Source organism: Schistocerca serialis, chromosome 2, assembly GCF_023864345.2.
Source record: "Schistocerca serialis cubense isolate TAMUIC-IGC-003099 chromosome 2, iqSchSeri2.2, whole genome shotgun sequence".
Classification (NCBI taxonomy): domain Eukaryota; kingdom Metazoa; phylum Arthropoda; class Insecta; order Orthoptera; family Acrididae; genus Schistocerca; species Schistocerca serialis.
In genome coordinates this window covers 681410136-681430744 of record NC_064639.1, presented here as the reverse complement: position 1 = coordinate 681430744, position 20609 = coordinate 681410136, and the positions used below count along the sequence as shown (strand labels likewise).

At 39.2% G+C, this 20609-nt stretch overlaps 1 protein-coding gene across 1 annotated transcript in view; it reads right to left on the bottom strand.

The window, feature by feature from the left end:
• The window catches only part of LOC126457798 (DNA topoisomerase 3-alpha), a 197141-nt gene extending 179253 nt beyond the window's left edge, over positions 1-17888 (bottom strand). Inside the window, exons 1-2 of the mRNA XM_050094395.1 lie at positions 17525-17888; positions 928-1137 (exon numbers count right to left, since the gene is read on the bottom strand). Of these exons, the coding sequence (XP_049950352.1) occupies positions 928-1137; positions 17525-17701 (387 nt within the window). The 5' untranslated portion in view covers positions 17702-17888. The remainder of the gene's footprint in view (positions 1-927; positions 1138-17524) is intronic.
• Between the last annotated feature and the right edge of the window lie 2721 nt (positions 17889-20609).

Below are 20609 nucleotides of genomic sequence, written 5' to 3'. Positions count from 1 at the left end.
GGCAATTGACAAGTATGCAAAAACATTTGATGCTCAATACGCCAAGCATGGTCAACTGAAGCTTACTTGTCATGCGAGTCAGATAAGATGCTAAGGAAACATTGTCTTATTTTCAAATTATACTGAATAATGTACCAACAGCTAATGTAGTGCAGATCTAGAGTAGGTCTGCTCATAAGCACTTTACATTCACGGATACATTTTGACAAGTGAAATACAAATTTGATGGTATCTTATCCAAAAGGCACAATCTTTTGAAACATCTGGAGTTTAGTTATGTTTAAACACTTTGATTCCCATTCTTCTTGTCTTCAATTCTTTTCTGCAATCTTTCAGCATGTTTCCATGTTGCAATTGAAGGACATTAAAAGCCTCCCACACTAACACGACTTTTAACAGAAATGCTCCATTTAACATGGTTTTCCGGTGTGCCCATACTTGAACTAATGCTGTTTGAAACAACTAAGCCTTGTGCAATTTTGTTTTGCTCAGTGTTTGTTGTCATTTGGAAGATCGAATGTTTAGAACCAGTGTCCTGACAACACTTGTGTCTCACAACACTTGCGTCCTCTGAGGCAGAAAATGTTGTTGAAATTCATCATGGTCTTATTAACCAAACCAACAGAGCATTTACCTGAAGCTATTTAGGTGAAACCTGAATAACTTGAATCAAGATGGGTTGGGATTTGAAATCAATTCCTTCTACTTAATCACTGTGTCACTGCTCTCCTTTACACTCTCATTTGTTGGCATTTTATAGAATTAAAAAGACAATGTATGCCACAAATATTTCTACAATACACATTTTGTTAATAGCTCCTGAATGTCATAAGACTATCAAGTTTAGTACTTATTTGTGTGCATCCATATGTTAAAAGTACTAGTACAAATTTAAAATGACAAATAATAGAACAAATGAAGGCTTACCTTTATTTGTTCATAATCCTTAGGACAAAATTTAATAATGGGAGCATCAAACAGCAAAAGAGGGCTGCAGCTGCTCCATTTTCGATAACCACTTACAAAGTCCATTCCTAGTAAGTGACCAGATACTGATGTCATTATCATTTGACTTCGCTGTCCAGACACTGTGTATTCAAATTCATAAATTTTGTTGTATTTTGATAGCCCCTCTCTCTGAAAAATATAAGGGCCAATGTGAGCAAAAAAGTTACATAATGCAGGTAGTATCTATTCAGTTACAGACTGCCATCTAAAATAAGCATATTATTAAAACTTTAAAAAAAATTCTTTCATATATTCTCAAATTGAATCTTATAAAATGGTAATACGTTCTTAAATGAGGTTAAGTAATTTCACTCACGAACAAGACTTTTTTTTATTTCAAGTACAATGTAAATACTGTATGTGACAACTTTTGTTGAAAATTTAAACGGTGTTTTAAATAGAAGTTCATAAATGAATCTGTTTCTAATATAGTCACGAAGGGACAAGCTGTGAACTGTGGTATCTGACCAAAGTAATCTGTTTTTTTCAAACTCTCATAACAAATATATGACAGTAATAAAATAACATGTGACACCACAAGACATAAAGAGCATTGCTTTAACACATGTACAGCCAAAAGGTTCACCTGAAATGAAGGGGAAAGTCGAAAGATACTATAAAAAGCCCCAAAATATGAACTTACTGGTTGACTCCTACAATACATTAAAAACTGCAACTAGCTACTGATAATAATGCTATTTATTAAGAATCAATAACCCTGTTACTGGTGCCAAACCAACTTGTACATCAAACAGCTGCTCACATTTAAAATTGCATATAGCTTATGATGTGCATGTGCTGTAGTCAACAAACAAGACCAAGATGAAGAAAATAACTTGCTTCTACTGCTGAACTGGACACGTAAAATGGCCTACATCAGCTCATCACCCAGAGGAGCTCAGGGAATTATGATTCTCAGTTTATAATGGCAGTCTTGCTTGTTTCTGTGATAAATGCAAAAAAAGCACAGACTTTTTTTTTTATAATGTGTTGATTCAGTCCCACCTACAGTCAGTTTTCTATAATTATATATGACTTTTCATATGTTGCGCAATAAAACTGGGAATCTAAGTGCACAACTGACTTGTCCGACTTTGTCATTGTTAAATAGATAACAATTGTAAGTGCACTACACTATTGTTGCCAGTCATATTTTATCATTCAGAATGTATGAGTGTCATTATGTAGCCTGTAAAAGGATAAAATAGCACCCACTAAGCATGCCACAAGCTTCATAAGCTGTGTGTACACCTACAGGGGCATAAGGCCTTATGTAATCAGATCACAGACTATTTGTAGAAGAATGAATAAAGCTTAATATCACCTGAGTGGCCAAAAAGAGGAATGTTACGTTGAAGAAATTATCTTCTCTTACCACAGCTTATTGTTAAGTACTTTGAGTCACCTTTCTTTACATTAACATGTGGCTCTTTACCTTAACAGTGTGGAAACTCCATAAAGTGGGGCAGCACACTGAGCCTCAGCATTTGCCATGCCTACTAGCTTGGTGGTCACATTGTGTCACTTGTTTTCCTGAATTTGCTTATGGCCTGGTACTCAGCAGTACAATACATACTTCCCCAGCAGATGAGGAAGTTCTAGATGTTCTGGACCCATTTGTCTGTAGCACACAGGTACTTCTTCGAAGGAAGGGTACCCAGCAATTTCGAATAAATTACGAATTTTATAAGACAACTTAGTGCCATCTGCCTTGGTGCCCACAATATCTAATGCACTTCTACATCATTTACCATAAAACTAAAGGTGTTACGATTAGGTTTGCGAAAGGAAGTCTGCTGTTAAACATAAAGGAGAGTCCTGATAGGTGGAACGAATGAGCTGAGCGGTCTAAGGCGCTGCAGTCATGGACTGTACGGCTGGTCCCGGCAGAGGTTTCGAGTCCTCCCTCGGGCATGAGTGTGTGTGTTTGTCCTTAGGATAATTTAGGTTAAGTAGTGTGTAAAGCTTAGGGACTGATGACCTTAGCAGTTAAGTCCCATAAGATGTCACACACATTTGAACATTTGGAACGAATGCATTACGTGCCTCTATATTGGCATGATAGAAGAAGAAATGGCTGTTAGTTTGGAAGACATAGGGGCTCTATTATTAGAGTCAGAGTTTAATCCTAGCAACATCAATTGGTAGGGGGTGGGGGTACCCAATACCCACTTTTTGTAAATAATGTAATGTAGTCGTGTACTTTACATTTTACAATTTTGAAATTTTTTATATTTTTTTAATGAATGCTACTACTGCATTATATAAGTTTTTGAAATTTTTCCATTACATTTCATCTAAAAGTTTAAGTCTAATTGAGGTGGTCATAAACAAGTGCTTGGGGTATGCCGCTATTAGCCGTAAAGAAAACAAATGGCTCCCTCTGGCTGCACCGAGATATTAAATCAACAATCAGTGTTAGAAACAAACAAATGTAATCTGTACTACATCCAAAAGACTTTCTCACAATGATGGAGGAGAATATTTTTCTAAGATCAATTTTGCCAACAATAGATGAACAGTCACAACTATCATAGTCCTCAACACTCCTGTGGCATGAAAAAATACAAGCATTTACCTTTTGGGATCTCTTCTCTTCCTGCAAACTTGCAGAGGTACCTAGAATAGTTAATCATGTCCGCACCCACTTGTACCATGTAGATAACTTAATTGTCACATATACTACATGTCAGGAATGCTTATGAAACCTTAATGCACTATTTACTAATGTGATGCAGGGCTAAAGTGCCACTTAGACAAATGCCAGTTTTTTCCAGGAACAAATTGAGTACTTCAGGCACCTACTAAGGAAAGAAGGAATCCGGCCCACTGATTGTAATGTGGCAACTATTGACTTCCTACCATGCTCCAAAAACTTCCCAGAGCTGCAAGCTTTTTTGGAAAAAGTGAATTATTATTCAAAGTTCCTCTCACAAGCAGATCTTATAATGAAACCACTAAATCAGCTGCGTAAGAAAGGTGTGCATTACCAGTGGTCAACAGCCTGCAAGCATGCGTACACACAGATAAAGTGTATGCCGGTGCTCATTGCCCTGCCTTACAACAATTTCACCATTATGTCCACTGGTTATGGTCATGGATGTCACTCCATATCACATTGGTGCATTGCTGGCACATAGTAACAAAAGCAGCACTGAACAACCAACTGCCTGTGCGTCAAAGGTGCTGCTGCCCACACAAAAGAACTACTCATAAATAGAAAAGGTGCTGTTAGGTATTGTGTGTGCAATTAAGATTTTCCATGAACACTTATTCCAGACAAAGTTTGCTTTAATCACGTAGCATAAACTGCTGGAAGCTCTATTCAGGCCATACTTGACATTCCAGAATTAACAGTACACCTCCAACACTGAGCACTTTTCCTGAGCTGCTATAATCATGCAATTTAATACAAACCAAAATCACAATAAGCAAATATTGACACACTACCTGAGCTTCCTGTGATACCAGACCTAGCCTTTGATCAGCAGAAAATCTTCCGTTTACACAGAGACACAGAAAGGAGACAGACCTTGGAATGATTTCCCATAAAGGCTGCATAAATTGCTCCAGACACAAGCTGTAGTCGCAATTCCATCTTACGACAAGTCGCAAACTATGGGCTCCATGGGTGTGCCATATACGTTTCGAAAAAGCAAAATCAATACCAAGTTGTAACAATCATCAAATACGTCCTCATAACAGATGCACATTGTGCCACAGGTTTTATAACTATTTTATTGCAGGCACTACAGAATGTCACAGATTAAAAACCCAAGCGAGACAACATGTTTATTGGTCCATCTTAAACAAAGAGGCAGACACCATGATGCATAGCTGTCCAACTTGTGTCTGGCATCAGCCAGTACCATTCCCAATCTTTTGCACCTCCCACTGAGCTTGGAATTATGTCCATTTTGGTTTTGCGTACACACACACACACACACACACACACACACACACACACACACACACACACACACACACACACACACACAGAGCTACATGGACACCAGCAACTGTAGAGAACACGACGTCGATCAACACACCAAAAGGTTTGGAGTTCCGTCATACAAACTAATTCCAACCGCACCTAACAACTACTCCACCACCACAGACTGCTCACTGGACTTCATTTATCTGCAGTGCTGTCTCCACTTGTCCATTTCCTCAATTCAGTTGCATCTTGATCACAGTAATAACATGAGTGAGCATAACGAGTACTGGTTAACTTGCCAAACACAATGCAATCAATTCTTTATTTAGATTTATGTCAGAGTTGATTGTATTTTATACTGATGACTAAAGCTCGTGTCACATAAGACGCCGCTTCCGCGCATAGAGGCGGGACAGTGAAGGGATGAGAACTGCACACGCGCAGCAGCAGAGAGCAGGCAAAGTCCACGTTGCCGAACTGCATTGCTGCGGACAACAGTCAGGCTCATTCGCCTACGGTACATTGTATTATATGTTCAAATCTGTGGGGGGGAGTAGTAAATATTAAAACCAATTTCGATCAGTCGTCATTAGAGAAATATTAATTCACGTCTTGACAATGTTGCGTCCACTGCTCCACAGATTTACTCTGCGTGAATTCGGGAGGCAAGAATAGCCGACACAGCTTTGTGAAGATGTGAAGTACAATTTTTCTCAAAATGACAATTGTCTAATTACAAGGTCATTGAAACTGCTTGCAATTATCATCATTTATTACAATTTGAACTGTATTATAAGTAAAAATTTTAATACACAACAAAATTAACTTCAAGCGCAAACCGAAATAATTATATTTGCTTGACAACTGCTTCTACTCAATAGGACTTTTAAAAATGTGTATAAGGTGTGTGTACTGATCTGTTTGACTGTAGTTTAGTGTAATCACTGTGCATAAAAAATAATTAGTGGTAGAAAAGACTAATGAAAAGACTATCATAAAAATGGTCAGTAAGTTGTCATATTTTTCACTGTTAATGGAATGGGCATTATGAGTGTAAGCTAACTCATTCAACTTACAGTCAGAGACCGCATTTATAATCCATGGAACAAGCAAACAAATAACCATCATCTGCCAATAACTCCAGGGAATGACGACGGGTAACATCGGAAACCACCGATATCTCAACAAGTAACAGTTACTGTCATTTTAGGGCCTTATCCATTTTGTGTCTTGAAAATGACAGGAGTTTACATGTGGAAACATTGGACTTTTGACAAATTCATCCAGCTGCATTCTCGCATGTTATTAGAGCAGACAACATGGTGGTAGGAGCTTAACTTCTCCTGGGGCTATATGTTGAACATTACAGTCTGCATAATTCAAAGGATACAAAGTACTAATCAAAAAGGCCAGGAAGTTCTCATTATTATGTACACAACCGATATTTTGACAAACACATTTTCTAAACCATGAGTCTTTCAAACTAAAAATATTATTACTTTGTTCCAAAGTCTACATCACAATACCACCATCACTTCTACTTGAGTATGTTTCCGAACAATCCGATTGTAAATTTACAGTGATAGGTTCAAGGCTTATATCCATCATCACTTCCCTGTCAAATTATTCTTTCTGAAGCTTTTCAGCATTCTGCACAGACTGTGCCCACGCTACAGGTCGGATGTGGCCTATTGACTCATGCACAAGTGATTCACTGAATGTTATCTTGAATGTGTTTTTTTCTTTCTTTTTTTTTCTCCCACATAGCCTTATCCTTTGCCCAAATTAATCCAATAGAGCTAAACTGACAGTGACATGTAGGCAAACACAAAACTGTGTGACCCCATTCACATGCAAGGAAATCAAATTTGTACATTCTGTCATGTGACTTGTATAAATCAACAAACTGCAGGAGATTGGCATGAGTCTGGCTTATACTGTGCTTAATATTTTTATTTTTGAGCCAGGGAAAAATACCCACTTTTCTGGTGCTTATAGTTGGTGTTTTCTGTGTAACAGTTGAATTATAACTGGCAATGACCGACTTTGAAGCAAGGTATGACAAGAATTGTGAATCACGTCACAAAACTGATAGCATTCATTTTCGAATGGTATTCACTGCTGTTTTTCTTACGCATAAATACAAGTTTACTCTCAGAAACAAAACCAGAAGAAGAGTCAGCATGCAGAATAATTATCTGAGAACCTACTCCTATGAAACTTTGAAAGCGCCAGTACCATCACTCACTTTCCAACATATCTTCCTGGAGTGACTAATTTGGCCCATGTTTCATCGAGGTAATACACTGTTGAACTACCCGCTTCTCTTGAATCGTGAATCTTTATATGGGATGTAGTTTATGCTACACCTACGTCACTTCTTTGAACCAAAAACTCGTTTCTTAACATATCAGGAACCAACGTCTTTTAAATTTCTTTACATTGACGAAGCACTTACCACCGAAGTTAATTTTCTCCTGCGTAACTGAAATATTTTTTTGTGATGTTGCTCATTCATCATTCACATGGAGCACTTTAAATCATCGTTATTAAAACCATCCATTTGTGTTACAGGTTCCTTGCGACTTCAATGCTTTCCAGGCGAAACGAAACCAACTTTTCCTACAGCTCTGACACTTTCGTTTACAATTCTCTTTACAGTTCTCTTACTGACACCATAAGGTTCTGGAGTCCATTCTTGTGTCTTCAAATGTCAACAGTAGGAGACCTGCTTTCAAACTGACGTTTGAAAAAAGTTATAAATGTGGTAAATAATCCCCCTCACCTGCTTGTGAAGCACTTCTCATTTATTGCCATCAATTGGCTTTTCTCTTTTTTATAATTCTTAAAAATTCACAGATACACATTCACAGCTATACTGCTACAAGGAAAAAAAATACAAAAAGAAATTGACAGTTGACTGAATAATTCGGTTGTTGCAAAGTATGGCAACAGTGCAGCATATAAGAGTGAGATTCTCGCTGTCTAGTAGTAACTCGCTGCTAGCCACTTGGAAAGAAAAAGAATGTTATTGGCAGTCAGTGGCTAGTGGAGGGGGTTGTGTAGAATGGCTGAAAATTGGGTCACCTTCCAACGTGACGCAGACAATGTAGCCATTCATTCACAAACCATACCTACACTAATAGTGCTTCTCAAAGCAAAATTCCACTGACATACTTGGGTAACATCCACACAACACAGTCATACAACAGACATGGAGTAATCTTATTACTCGTGTGATGCACTCAACAGGTGAAACTGCACTGAATGCATGTACTACAAACTTGTTCATAGTACATGCATTCATTGCAGTTTCATCTGTTGTATGTATCACACATTTGAAGTATACATATTCTGGGCAGTTTCATCTGTGACAGAAATTTAAATAAAGAATTATCAGATCTTGGTTGCTGCTTCTCCCCCAACAAAACCGCACACATCCATGCTTCATAGGCATAACCCATTTACCCACCTATCACTAGCCTCTTGCTTTAAAAGCCCCCGTATTGCTGGCACATATCAAAACAGATTGTATAGCTGCACCTTCAAATTAAGACACTCTGAAAGTAATGTTGTGAAAACTCATTTTAGTTTTGACCTTCCAAAACCATTATGTACCATTCTTATTCTTCTGATTATTTCTTTCCTGTCCAGCCAGTTGTCTTCAGTTGACCTAAACCCAAAAACTCATCAGCTGGTTCTACCATTTCACTGTTCATTTGCACTAATGGTTTTACTGTACTTAATTTTGGCTTAACTATAATAGATTTCTTTTCAGTTCATTGATTATACTTTGTTTACATATTATTGTAATTGAGTTTCAATGCTATTTCCAAACTTGCTCTATTCCTAAAATTCCAAATGTTGATATCTAGGTCTACCGTTTGCTTACACAGTGAACTTACACTCATGACAAATAGTGCACATCAACATGTATTTTACATATACCTTTTGCTGTAAGTATCTGCACTATAATGTCATATTTGTCACACAGATGAAGGTTTGGCTCTGTTTAGGAAATGTCTCTTGTGGTTTTTAATTTCTGTTATGTGCAACTTAGTTCTAAGGTTCTGTTTACATACATGCATTTGACAATACTGAACTTGCATTCATAGTGAACTCAATATAATACTGCGTGGTTACATACGTTTATAGCAGAATAAACATAATAGGACTCAGTTTATTCTTTTAGTTACACATTCTTAGGTATTTTTCTTGCTACAATTATTTTCTTTGACCATGAGTGCAAACTGTGGGAGTTGCCATAGAAAAGTGAGTAGTAGGATATATTGTGACTGCTGCGAAAAATGGTTTCACTGCAGACAATGTAGTGTGGAGGTCTCTGAAGAGACAAAAGTCATGGGATACCTCCTAGCATCGTGTCTGACCTCCTTTTGACCAGCATACTGCAATAACTCGATGTGACAGGGACTCAGCAAGTCATTGGCAGTCCTCTGCAGAAATATTGAGCCAAGTTGCCTCTACAGCAGTCTGTAATTGCTAAAGCGTTGTCAGTGCAGGATTTTGTGCACAAACTGACTCCTGATTATGTCTCATTAATGATTGATAGGATTCACGTAGGGCAATCTGGGTAGCCACATCTTTCACTCAAACTATCCAGAATATCCTGCAAACCAGTCAGAAACAATTGTGGCCCGGTGACATGGCACACTGTCATCCATAAAAATTCCATCGTTGTTTCTAAACATGAAGTCCATGAATGGCTGCAAATGTTCTCTAAGTAGCCGAATATAACCATTTCCTGTCAAAGGATCAGTTCACTTGGACCAGAGGGCCCAGTCCATTCATTGTAAATACAGCCCACACCATTATGGAACCACCACCACCAGCTCGCACAGTGCCTTGTTGATACCTTTGATCCATGGTTCTGTCAGGTCTGTGTCATACTTGAACCCTACCGTCAGCTTTTACCAACTGAAATCAGGACTCATTTGACCAGGCTGGAGATTTCCAGTCATGTAGGGTTCAATCAATATACAGGGTGTGGTAGATAAGTAATGAGACTGGCCGCCGCGCGGCACCCCAGTCGCTCGCAAGGCGGTCTCCACCTGTACGTCACGTGGTGGGGGATCTGAGCTAACAATAGAACCGGTTCGCAGTCGCGTCGGAGCTCTGGTGCAGTGAGGGTCGAGCTTCGCATATTACGTTGTTTGTGTGCCCGTGACACTTGTGAAAACGCTGAAGATGGATCGCTCGATAGAACAGCGGTATGCAATCAAATTTTGCTTTCGCTTGGGCAAAACTGCTTCTGAAACTTTTGCTATGATTACGGAGGCCTACAAAGAAGACTCCCTATCAAGAGCTCGAGTGTTCCGGTGGTTTAATGAATTTAAAAACGGGAGGGAATCCGTTGAAGACATGGAATGATCTGGACGCCCTTCAACGAGTCGTGTGGATGAAACGGTGGCCAAAGTGAAAGAACTCCTGGACTCCGACCGTCGTTTAAGTCTCAAAGTGATCGCCGATGAGGTCTCCGTGAATAAATTTACGGTTCACCAAATTGTTACGCAAGATTTGATGATGAGGAAAGTTTGTGCAAAATTGGTTCCCCGAGTGCTCACCGCCGAACAAAAGCAACAACGAGTGGACGTTTGCCTTGAGATGTTGAATGATTTGGAAAATAATCCACACTTTTTAGACAACGTAGTAACAGGCGACGAATCGTGGACATTCCAGTACGACCCGGAGACGAAAGCCCAGAGCTTGGAGTGGCACACACCGGCATCCCCGCGGCCGAAGAAAGTAAGAATGTCAAAGTCCCACATCAAGACAATGCTGATTGTGTTTTTCGACAAGCGGGGGTTAATACACAAAGAGTTTGTCCCTCAGGGGAAGACTGTCAATGCCTAATTCTACAAAGAAGTCCTTCAGCGATTGCACAGAGCCGTCAAACGGAAGCGACAGGACCTCGCTCAACGCTGGCGTCTCCACCACGACAACGCTCCGGCGCACACAGCGTTCCTCGTGACCTCCTACTTGACCCGAATTGGGGTTGAAGTTTTGCCACAGCCACCATACAGCCCTGACTTGAGTCCTCCTGATTTCTTCCTATTTCCGAAGGTCAAAAGATGCCTGAAGGGTCATCGTTTCGACGATATTCCGAACATCCAACGTGCTGTCACGAAGGCACTAACTGGGATAACTCAAACGGACTACAGTGGGGCCTACGAAGCTTGGAAAACGCGCTGGCAACGTTGTGTCGACGCCCAAGGTGAGTACTTTGAAGAATATTAACGTTTCGTACAAATTGGATCAATAAATTTGTTTTTCTAGACTGAGTCTCATTACTTATCTACCACACCCTGTAGTCACAAGCCCAGGAGAGGCACTGCAGTTTATGTCATACTGTTAGCAAAGACACTCATGTCGGACATCTACTACCATAGCCAATTAACACCAAATTTTGGCACAATGTCCAAATGGATACATTCATTGTATGTCTCACACCGATCTCTGCAGTGTTGCTTGTCTGTTAGCACTAACAACTCTATGCAAACCCACTTAACTCAGTCATTAAGTTAAGGCCGTTGGCCACTACGTTGCCTGTGGTGAGAGGTAATGCCTGAAATATGGTATTCTCTGCTCAGTCCTGGCACTGCAGATTGTGGAATACTGAACTCCCTAACAATTTCCAAAATGGAACGTCCCATACATTTTTCTCCAACTACCATTCCACTTTTAAAGTCTGTTAATTCCTGTTGTGCAGCCATAATCATGTTGGAAACCTTTTCACATGAATCACTTCAATACAAATGACAGCTCTGCCAATGAACTGCCTTTTTATACCTTGTGTATGTGGTACTATTTTTTATTGTCACCTCTGTGTGTGGTACACACTGCTCTCCGCCACGCATCATATTGTGGCTTTGGCTTGCAGACTGAATATAGATGCAGAATGTCAGAAAGAAGAGAGCAGGTCCTACTGCTGCTAGGTAGCAGTCATGGCAGAGGTGTAGGCCCTCATTTATAGGGGAAGGGAACAACATCAGGTCACCAGCATTTTCAAGCTGAGTGCTGAGTTAATCAGATGACTGATGGTATATGGCCTTTCTGTAAGAATTTCACAAAGGGTGTTCAGATGGTGACATTGGGTGGGTCAAGGAACAGGACAGGACATACAACATATGTGGTGACCTGAGCAAGATACCTTTCTTAACTGATAGCACCAATGTTCATATGGCTGAGCTATTATGGCTGCAAGACTGGCTTCGTTTTGGCAGTGCATTTGGCTAGGCAATGGAGTTGGCATTCATGGCTGATGACCGGGCACAAATTACACACTGGTGGCAGTTTGCAATATCAGAATATTGGGCTTAGGCAGGGGAGGCTAGCAGAGTTAATTAGTGAGAATACAGCAGAAGGGTATGTGTCACCCATGAGCATCTACCTGTTGTTATGGGTAGGGTTAATTATGACGACATGCTCACCTTCCTTAAAAGTGTCTCAACTAGTATAGTAATTTCTTCAACATTTACATGGAAGGATGAATACAGTCACTAGCTAACAGAGAGAGAAAAAAAAATCATAAGGACAAACACCAATGGTAGATGTAAACTGCTTTCAGCCAGCGACATCTAGTAGCAATGCCCCCTCAGCTGCTTGCACCGTAGTTGTAGGCACAGTACACCAGCGACAACCCAACATTGGGAGTCATAAGCGTTTACCATTTTATAATGATTTTACTCTGAGTGACGATGCCATTTATGGCTATACATTTTATTTACTATGTTCACTTCATGAAGACAGATATTTATAAAAAATAAATAAATAAATATGTATTTTTTTTCCTTTTTAGATCAATCTGAATATGATCATAATGGTTGAAACCAATGACTGAATAAATAAATATTTGCAATGGGAGACTTTTCAAAATTCAGTAACATTGGATCATTGTTATCTTAATAGTGACAGTGTCAACCCTCATCAATAATAAAAAGACATGTAATATGGAGTCTTTCATCTATATGTCAGTCCTATGTTGTCATTATATATGACAGTTGTGTCAAATGTGACAACCAACAGCAATAACACACATGACAATAAGTGTAAAGTGAGGTAGGGCAGATTTCATAATCTAACACATATGGTTGTAATTGGACTCTAGGTATCCACATCACTTTTTGCTTTCTAGATGAACTTCAAGTTGAACATCGCAAGGAATTTAAAACAGTCACACATGTCATTTATACAGAGATATATAAGAAAGTAGACTCATGTTCTTGCTACTATGTATACAATTATAATGTTGTATGTATGTCACACATTTGTCTGTTGTCCTCTTTACCAAATCTCACTGACGATGGGTTATATACTCGAATATCAGTTTGACTAACAAAGATTTTACATGGTGCAGCTCATGTTATTTAGAAGATGTCACTTAACGAATATTTACAAGCTGCAGAGCACCAAGCATTCAATATTTTTCACTGAGACATTTGTTTTAGAAATCTGAGAAATTTGTGCAGGTGGACCACATAAATGGCACACCAAGTATAAGTGCAAAGAACTGAAATTATCATGATGGAATGTGATATGCTGGTGTTGTGGACACAACAACAATTTCCCTTTCAATTAAAATTTGACACTTGCATTATATTTTCTTACTCATCTAAGAAGGAGACTTTCCGAATTAAATGAGGATTCAAAACAATATGGTGTCAGCTATAATTAAAGCAAAAAACGCCTTATATTTAAACATTATTAACAGGACATTCTAGTAAGCTCTGATTTGTAAGGAATTCACCATATAGCGGAGATGCTGAGCTGCTAATAGGCACAACTCTCACAATTATGCCTTTTGGCAGTTAAGGCCTTCGTAAACAATAGACAGTCATATGTGCGCACACACACTGTGTTTGCATATATATATATATATATATATATATATATATATATATATATATATATATATATATATATATATATATATATATATGTGGGGGGGGGGGGGGGGGCGCGCGCGCGCCACGCACGCACGCACGCACATGCGTGTGCATATGAGTATGTCTGTCAAGTGTTGACTAAGGCCTTAGCGGCCGAAAGCTATAATTGTGGGAGTCTTTTTGTTGTGCCTATCTGTGACTCAGCACCTCCACTATATGGTGAGTAGCAACTTTCCTTCTCATAATATTGTTACTCTCCATCCTGGATTTTCCATTGTTTGATTTATAAGGAACTAATACATATAATGCCAGCTATTACATATGCATTTTGAACAAGAACTGAAACAAATTTTTGTGTCTTATTTCCCCCATTTTCTTTATCAGATGGCAATATTAGCAATCAGTGCAATGATAAAGCTACAGTTTAATGAAATCATCTTGAATTATTGGCCAAGTCACAACACTGTCTTGACGCAATATTTTGATGAGCTTCCTATTCATAATACTAAGGCAAAAATGACAACTAGGAAACTCGTCAAAGATTTGCAACAATACATCATGATTAAGCTAATGATACCACAACATGTTATCAAATGAAATTCACTGAAAACGGCTACATGAAGATACATAAAGAGAATCTACATAACTGCAGAATTTGCCATTTTCCTGCCAGACTGAGTCACCAGTATTATACTATACCGTTACAACACTGTCATTCTGCTCTGAAGTCAATTATCAAATGGAGTACACACACACACACATACACACACACAACAACAACAACAACAACAACAACAAAGAGAATATAAGGAATTATGTGATAGCGTTTTTCCGAAAACTGGCATGCTGACCTTAGCAAACATGGCCAAACAAGCCATACTGCTTGTTAAAAGTCTGCACCCCAATACACCTTCTGATCTGCATCAGTATAATATTAGGAATAAAGAAAATTTTACACCAGTAGCCACAGTATAGCACTGTATGAAAAGGGTACACAATATGCAGGACTGAAATTAGTCACTGCATTGCCCATTGTAGGGGTCGACAGAAGCGTCTGATCCCACGCGTCAGCTTTGATCTGTGACGTAAGGGTGTTGTCGTGTGTGACGTCATGACGGCACGGAGTTTGGTTTGTGAGTGTGGCGTGTTTGTAGATGTTGTCGTGTTGTGGTTTGTTGTGCTCTCTGGTGGTATGTTCAGGGTTTTCGTTTGTGTGGTGTAATGGGCTCTGTTTGAGTGTCGGGTCTGTTTTGTAGTGGAATTCGTTTCAGTGAGTTAACGATTTTGTGTGAAGGTTAATTTAGTGTTGTTCGCTGTACATCGTGTGGTAATTTTAGTAAAATTAATCGGTTGTTGTTTTTGTTCAGGAATGGATATGACGGATAAAATTAACAGTGCGCAGATCAAGGGAAGTGTTCGATCCCAATGTGTGGCTGTGTATGTTGATATTGGTATCGGGAGATGTTTTTGAGCTATATAGACCAAGGGAAGTGTTTGACCCTAATTTATGGGATCGGGAGCTGCTGTTGAGCTATATAGGTGTCCGATTCCAGATGATATTGTGTTTAGTGGTATTTGGGGAGTTTTGTGATGCCGGTTTTTTTCGTCGTTTTCTGTGGTTTTGTATGTGGGTTGGTGTCTAAATTTGTTTATATTTAGTTTGCCCTCACCCAAAAACACCCCATTTCCTGCGCTTGTCGTGTTAGTGTCATTAGGCTTTTTGTGGAAAGTGTGTGTGTTTGTTTCTCGATGTATTTTCGTACTCATAATGTATACGTACCAACTCTATATGCGCCATATTGGAATCGTGGTTTATGGTCGTTTCAGCCATATTTGTGACGTCATGGGTCAAAGCAGACGGGCGGGATCGGACTATTCCGTACGGAAGCGTCCGATCTAACCCGTCGGCTTTGACCCATGACGTCACAAATATAGCGGAAACGACAATTCCAATATGGCGGATATAGAAACGTTGCATACGTATCACACAGACGAAAACACATAGAAAAACAACACACACAAAGGTTTCACAAGAACAATCTGCTAACATTGATAGCAAACAAAGATAATAATAAACAAGTGGTACTCAAGGCCAGGCAGGGGGGGGCTGCGCCCCCCCCCTGACCGCCCCCCCCCCCCCCGCCAAAAAAAAACTCCCAACCTAACCTCGTATTCAGGGCTACGCTACAGATCAATGTGTAGGTCAATCAAAAGATAAAAAAAAGAAACAAATAAAAAAAAAAGAAAAAAACAATATTGATTCATTAGACATAACGAGTAGCGACAAAACATATAGATCATTAAGATTGAACAATCTAATGGCAAACTGATAAAAGCCTCATAGACGACGTTAAAACAAAAAGTACAGTAAAAAGGTAAACTATATATTACAGGCCCTAAAACTCCTACTAAGGTAACGTCAACGAGGCAACATCTACAAACACGCCACACTCACAAACCAAACTCCGCGCCGTAATGACGTCACACACCACAACACCCTTACGTCACGGGTCAAAGCCGACGCGTGAGATCGGATGTTTCTGTTGACCCCATTGTAGTTATACCTCTTACCACTGTGAAGCCTAATTTTCAGCTGAAGAAAATCCTTTATACACGACAGAAGAATATCATACGCTGAATAAAAAATTCTTTGGAAAAATTATATAAATAGTGTTCAGCAAACCATTTATTTGTAATCTTATCATATGTTGATCAGTAATGTATTAAAAGAATGTGGCATTGTATTCAGACTGCCAAAGGCCGTGCTGCAGTGATAACAATGGTTCCCATCAGATCACTGAAATTAAGTGCTGTTGCCAGGCTTGGCTAGTATCTGGATAGGCCACTGCCTGGATCTGCCGAGCGCTGTTGGTAAGAGGGGTGCACTCAGCCCCTGCGAGGCCAGTTGAGGAGCTACTAGATTGAGAAATATCAACAACGGTCATGAAAACTGACATGCTGTCTATGCCCAAAACCTTTCTGCAATGTCACAATGAATGTAGCTGTGTAACAATGTTGACTGTCACAGATGCGTTAAAACACAACAGCTTCTTGAAGTTCTAACAGAACATCAAGCTGTATCTCAGCACCACATTTCACTTCCTCTATATGTTTATTTTTAATTATCATCCAGAACATCATCAACATAAACATACACTGAGTAAACACTGCCTTATCATTAACATCACATGCTCAGTAATGAGGATACAGACAAAAATAAAGCAATATACATTCTGAGAAATTTAAATGGTAAATGTATACAGGAAAGAGCCTATAAGATATACAATATATGAGGAATATGTTGTCAAGTCAGAGAATCTGAAGATTTGCTGCTTGTGGATGAGGAGATTCCAGAAGAACGGGTTACGTTAGTAAAAGGAAAACAATTAACGACTCAACCGTAAGATAATGGTTGTCACGAACTAGATTCGTCTCAATAAAAATTATACCGTAAGATAATGGTTGTCACGAACTAGATTCATCTCAATAAAAATTATAAAGTACACCCACAAATAATAATCAGCTACACATGCGATGCTGTTGAGATGGAACGTCATATTTACTTCGTCAGTGCAGAGGCAGAGGTTCACTGTTTCCATAGAAACTGTGTCCATGCAAGAACAATTATCAAGTACCTATATAAAATATATTTCTACGTTTTTTGAAAGAAGCTTACTTTTCTGCTATGTCCACCGGATAAAAAGTATGCGATATTCTTTGCTGCGTCATTTTTTTCTGCAACATTCAAGATTTTCATAGCAGGAAGGTCGCTCTTTACCGATTTTTGACTCCACGCGAAAGTAGTTACAAAATAGCGACAAAATACACGAAATTCAAATGAAACTTTAATCATTATGGACGTAACACGAATTTATTATCCCATAGCTTAATATCAAATGTGCACTGGTATCCTATCACACCTATACGAAAACACTTCACATAATCTGACTCAACCTCCCACACACATAGATAACACCAAAACAAATTACAAACAGCCCTCTGCACTGTGCAACCTAGTTTATGTTTTGTCTTTCCGCCAGCCAGAGATGTGTAATACTGAAGTTAACTCTGTAATATCGCAGAACAACGAACAAATGAGTGTACATCAACGTGTTTAAATTTAGTTTGTCGCATCTTTGGTTAGCAGCGTACTCTATGGTTAGCAGCAGATAACTCGAAGTGTGCGTGAATCTTAAGGCCGGTCCACACGCAACGATCTGTCTGCGCAGATATCGGCGCAGATGTCTGTACATGCAAAAGATCGCTGCAAATGTGTTGTGTTCACACGACACAAACTCCAATCTACTACTCGCCTGCCATCTGTCGGTGTAAAAAAGAAATATCAGTGGCAAGCGACTACGCTCGCCGAAAACGTCAGAAGTTCAATTAATTTATTTTGAAATTTAGGAATTGAAGAAATTATGTTGTGGTCAGTGTTCGCAACTTGTGTTACAAAAAACATTCAGACAAAACGCAGGAAACAGAGCGGTAAAAATGGTATACATAGTGGCTGCTAAAGCGAAAGCATTTTTCGCACGTACATTTACTGCGAGAGTTGCACGGCCACCCTAACGACTGGCGTAATTATTTACAGATGGATGTCGAAACTGCCAGCCGGGGTGGCCGAGCGGTTCTAGGCGCTACAGTCTGGAACCGCTACGATCGCAGGTTCGAACCCTGCCTCGGGCATGGATGTGTGTGATGTCCTTAGGTTAATTAGATTTAAGTAGTTCTAAGGGACTGATAACTTCAGAAGTTAAGTCCCATAGTGCTCAGAGCCATTTGAACCATTTTTTGATGTCGAAACTTATAATTGTCTCTTAACGCTCGTAACCTCCCATATTATACAAAATAATACCTGAATGAGAAGAGCAATTTCTCTCCATGAACGGCTGACGGTGACATTAAGATTCCTGGCAACAGGAAGGAGCTATAAGGACTTTAAATTTTCAACTGCAATTTCTAAACAAGCATTGAGTGAAATTACACCCAACACAAGTAAAGCTATTTACGCTGTCCTGAAGGATGAGTTAGTGATGGCAAGTCAAGTACATTAATTCTGTCAAGTTACAAATAATATTTTTGCTGACGAAGACTCACAATATTTTTGCTGTTTTAGACGTGTTTGAATCACAAAATACCACAAACTTGGTGGTATATTTCATCCACTCCAACACCAGATCTTCGAGATTTTTGAACTTTTGATAATTATTTACAGTAAACAGTCCACAACGATTTTTATTATTACCGTTTCTCAGTTCGCCGGTGCGTCTACTTCTCGTAATTTTTCAATTAACGCATTGTATGCAGCTGTCTTTTTGTTCCTGTCACTGTAATCCTTACTTTTAATATTCCACAAACATGGGCCATTTCTATAAAGTTCAATGAATTCTCTGATAAACTGTCTAGAACACTGACGAACGTGAGCCATTTTAATGCTCCGTGCGCACAAACACTAGACTGAACAAGCAGCTGTTTCACCCCAGATTTGCGGCGATCTCCTGTCCACACGCTCCAACTTGTCTGCGCAGATGTGGTTTGAACCCACAGATTTGAGACGATTCGCTCAAACCTCCACCACCAACTGACAGGTTTGCACACACCTCATTTCGGTGCAAATCTTCTGTCCACACGCGACGATCTGTCTGCGCAGATGTGATGTGCACAGACATATGCGCAGACAGGTCGTTGCGTGCGGATGGGCCTTTAAGATGACGGAAAAGAGAGTCCCAGCTCCCGAAGAACATCTCACGAATTTACAGAAAGGTTTAGACAAACCATCGATGATCGACAGCCTCTCTTTCAGCACTGAGTACGAGCCTGGACGACTGGGGTCCTGTAAAAGGTTTTTAACCCTTAGTTGGTAACATGTGAAAAATTGGCGTTTACGGTAACATCCGTCTGGGAGACTAAGATGACCAAATTTTTCAAAGAATTTCCAGTGTAGTGAATATCTAAAATAGTTTTTTGACAAATAAATACTAATATTTTTATTATCTTTCAGTCACAGTTTGCAATACAATACAATACAATACAATACGAAAAAATTATAAAATTAAGTACTAGCTTTTACATGAAATAGTTTATAAAGTATATCATTCCTTTGCAAAATTCACAACGTGTAATATTATATGGTTTCTAAATTTGACATGTGTTTTCTCAAATATCTTGATATACATGCAAAGAAATGGAAAACAATTACAAATTTTCTCCACACATTTTACATATTTTCATTTAGTACTGTAAGCAACTGGGTTCATCACATTTCACACACTTGTATGCAGTCATTCTGTTCAATGTGTTGGGAAATTAATGACAGTTTCTCCCTTTTCTAGCTTGTCGCTTATTTTTCTTCCTGTTGGATTCCCATCTCTTTGCTTCTCACGCAAAATACATGAAATAATTTTCCTGGGGTCATCCCGTAAGTTTGGAATCTGGAGCCCTCTCTCCACATGATGTCTGATTAAGTTCATTCATATGCTCTTCATTAACTCAAATCTTGACATCGTACCTTTGTGAAGATACATAACAGAGGCATTTGTGCAGTTCACAGATACTGCCAGTGGCTATTTCCTTGTTCTCCGGTTAGCTAAGTAGTTGCTGCATTTCATGTCTGGAGCGTCTACAACAGATTTTGTGACATTATAGAAACTGATAATTTCTGGTTTGTTGCTACTTTCATCAGTATACACAGTGTGGTGCATTGAACAAAGCGTTAAAACTGCCTTGGAAATTTTTGCAACAAAAGACAATAGCGTAAG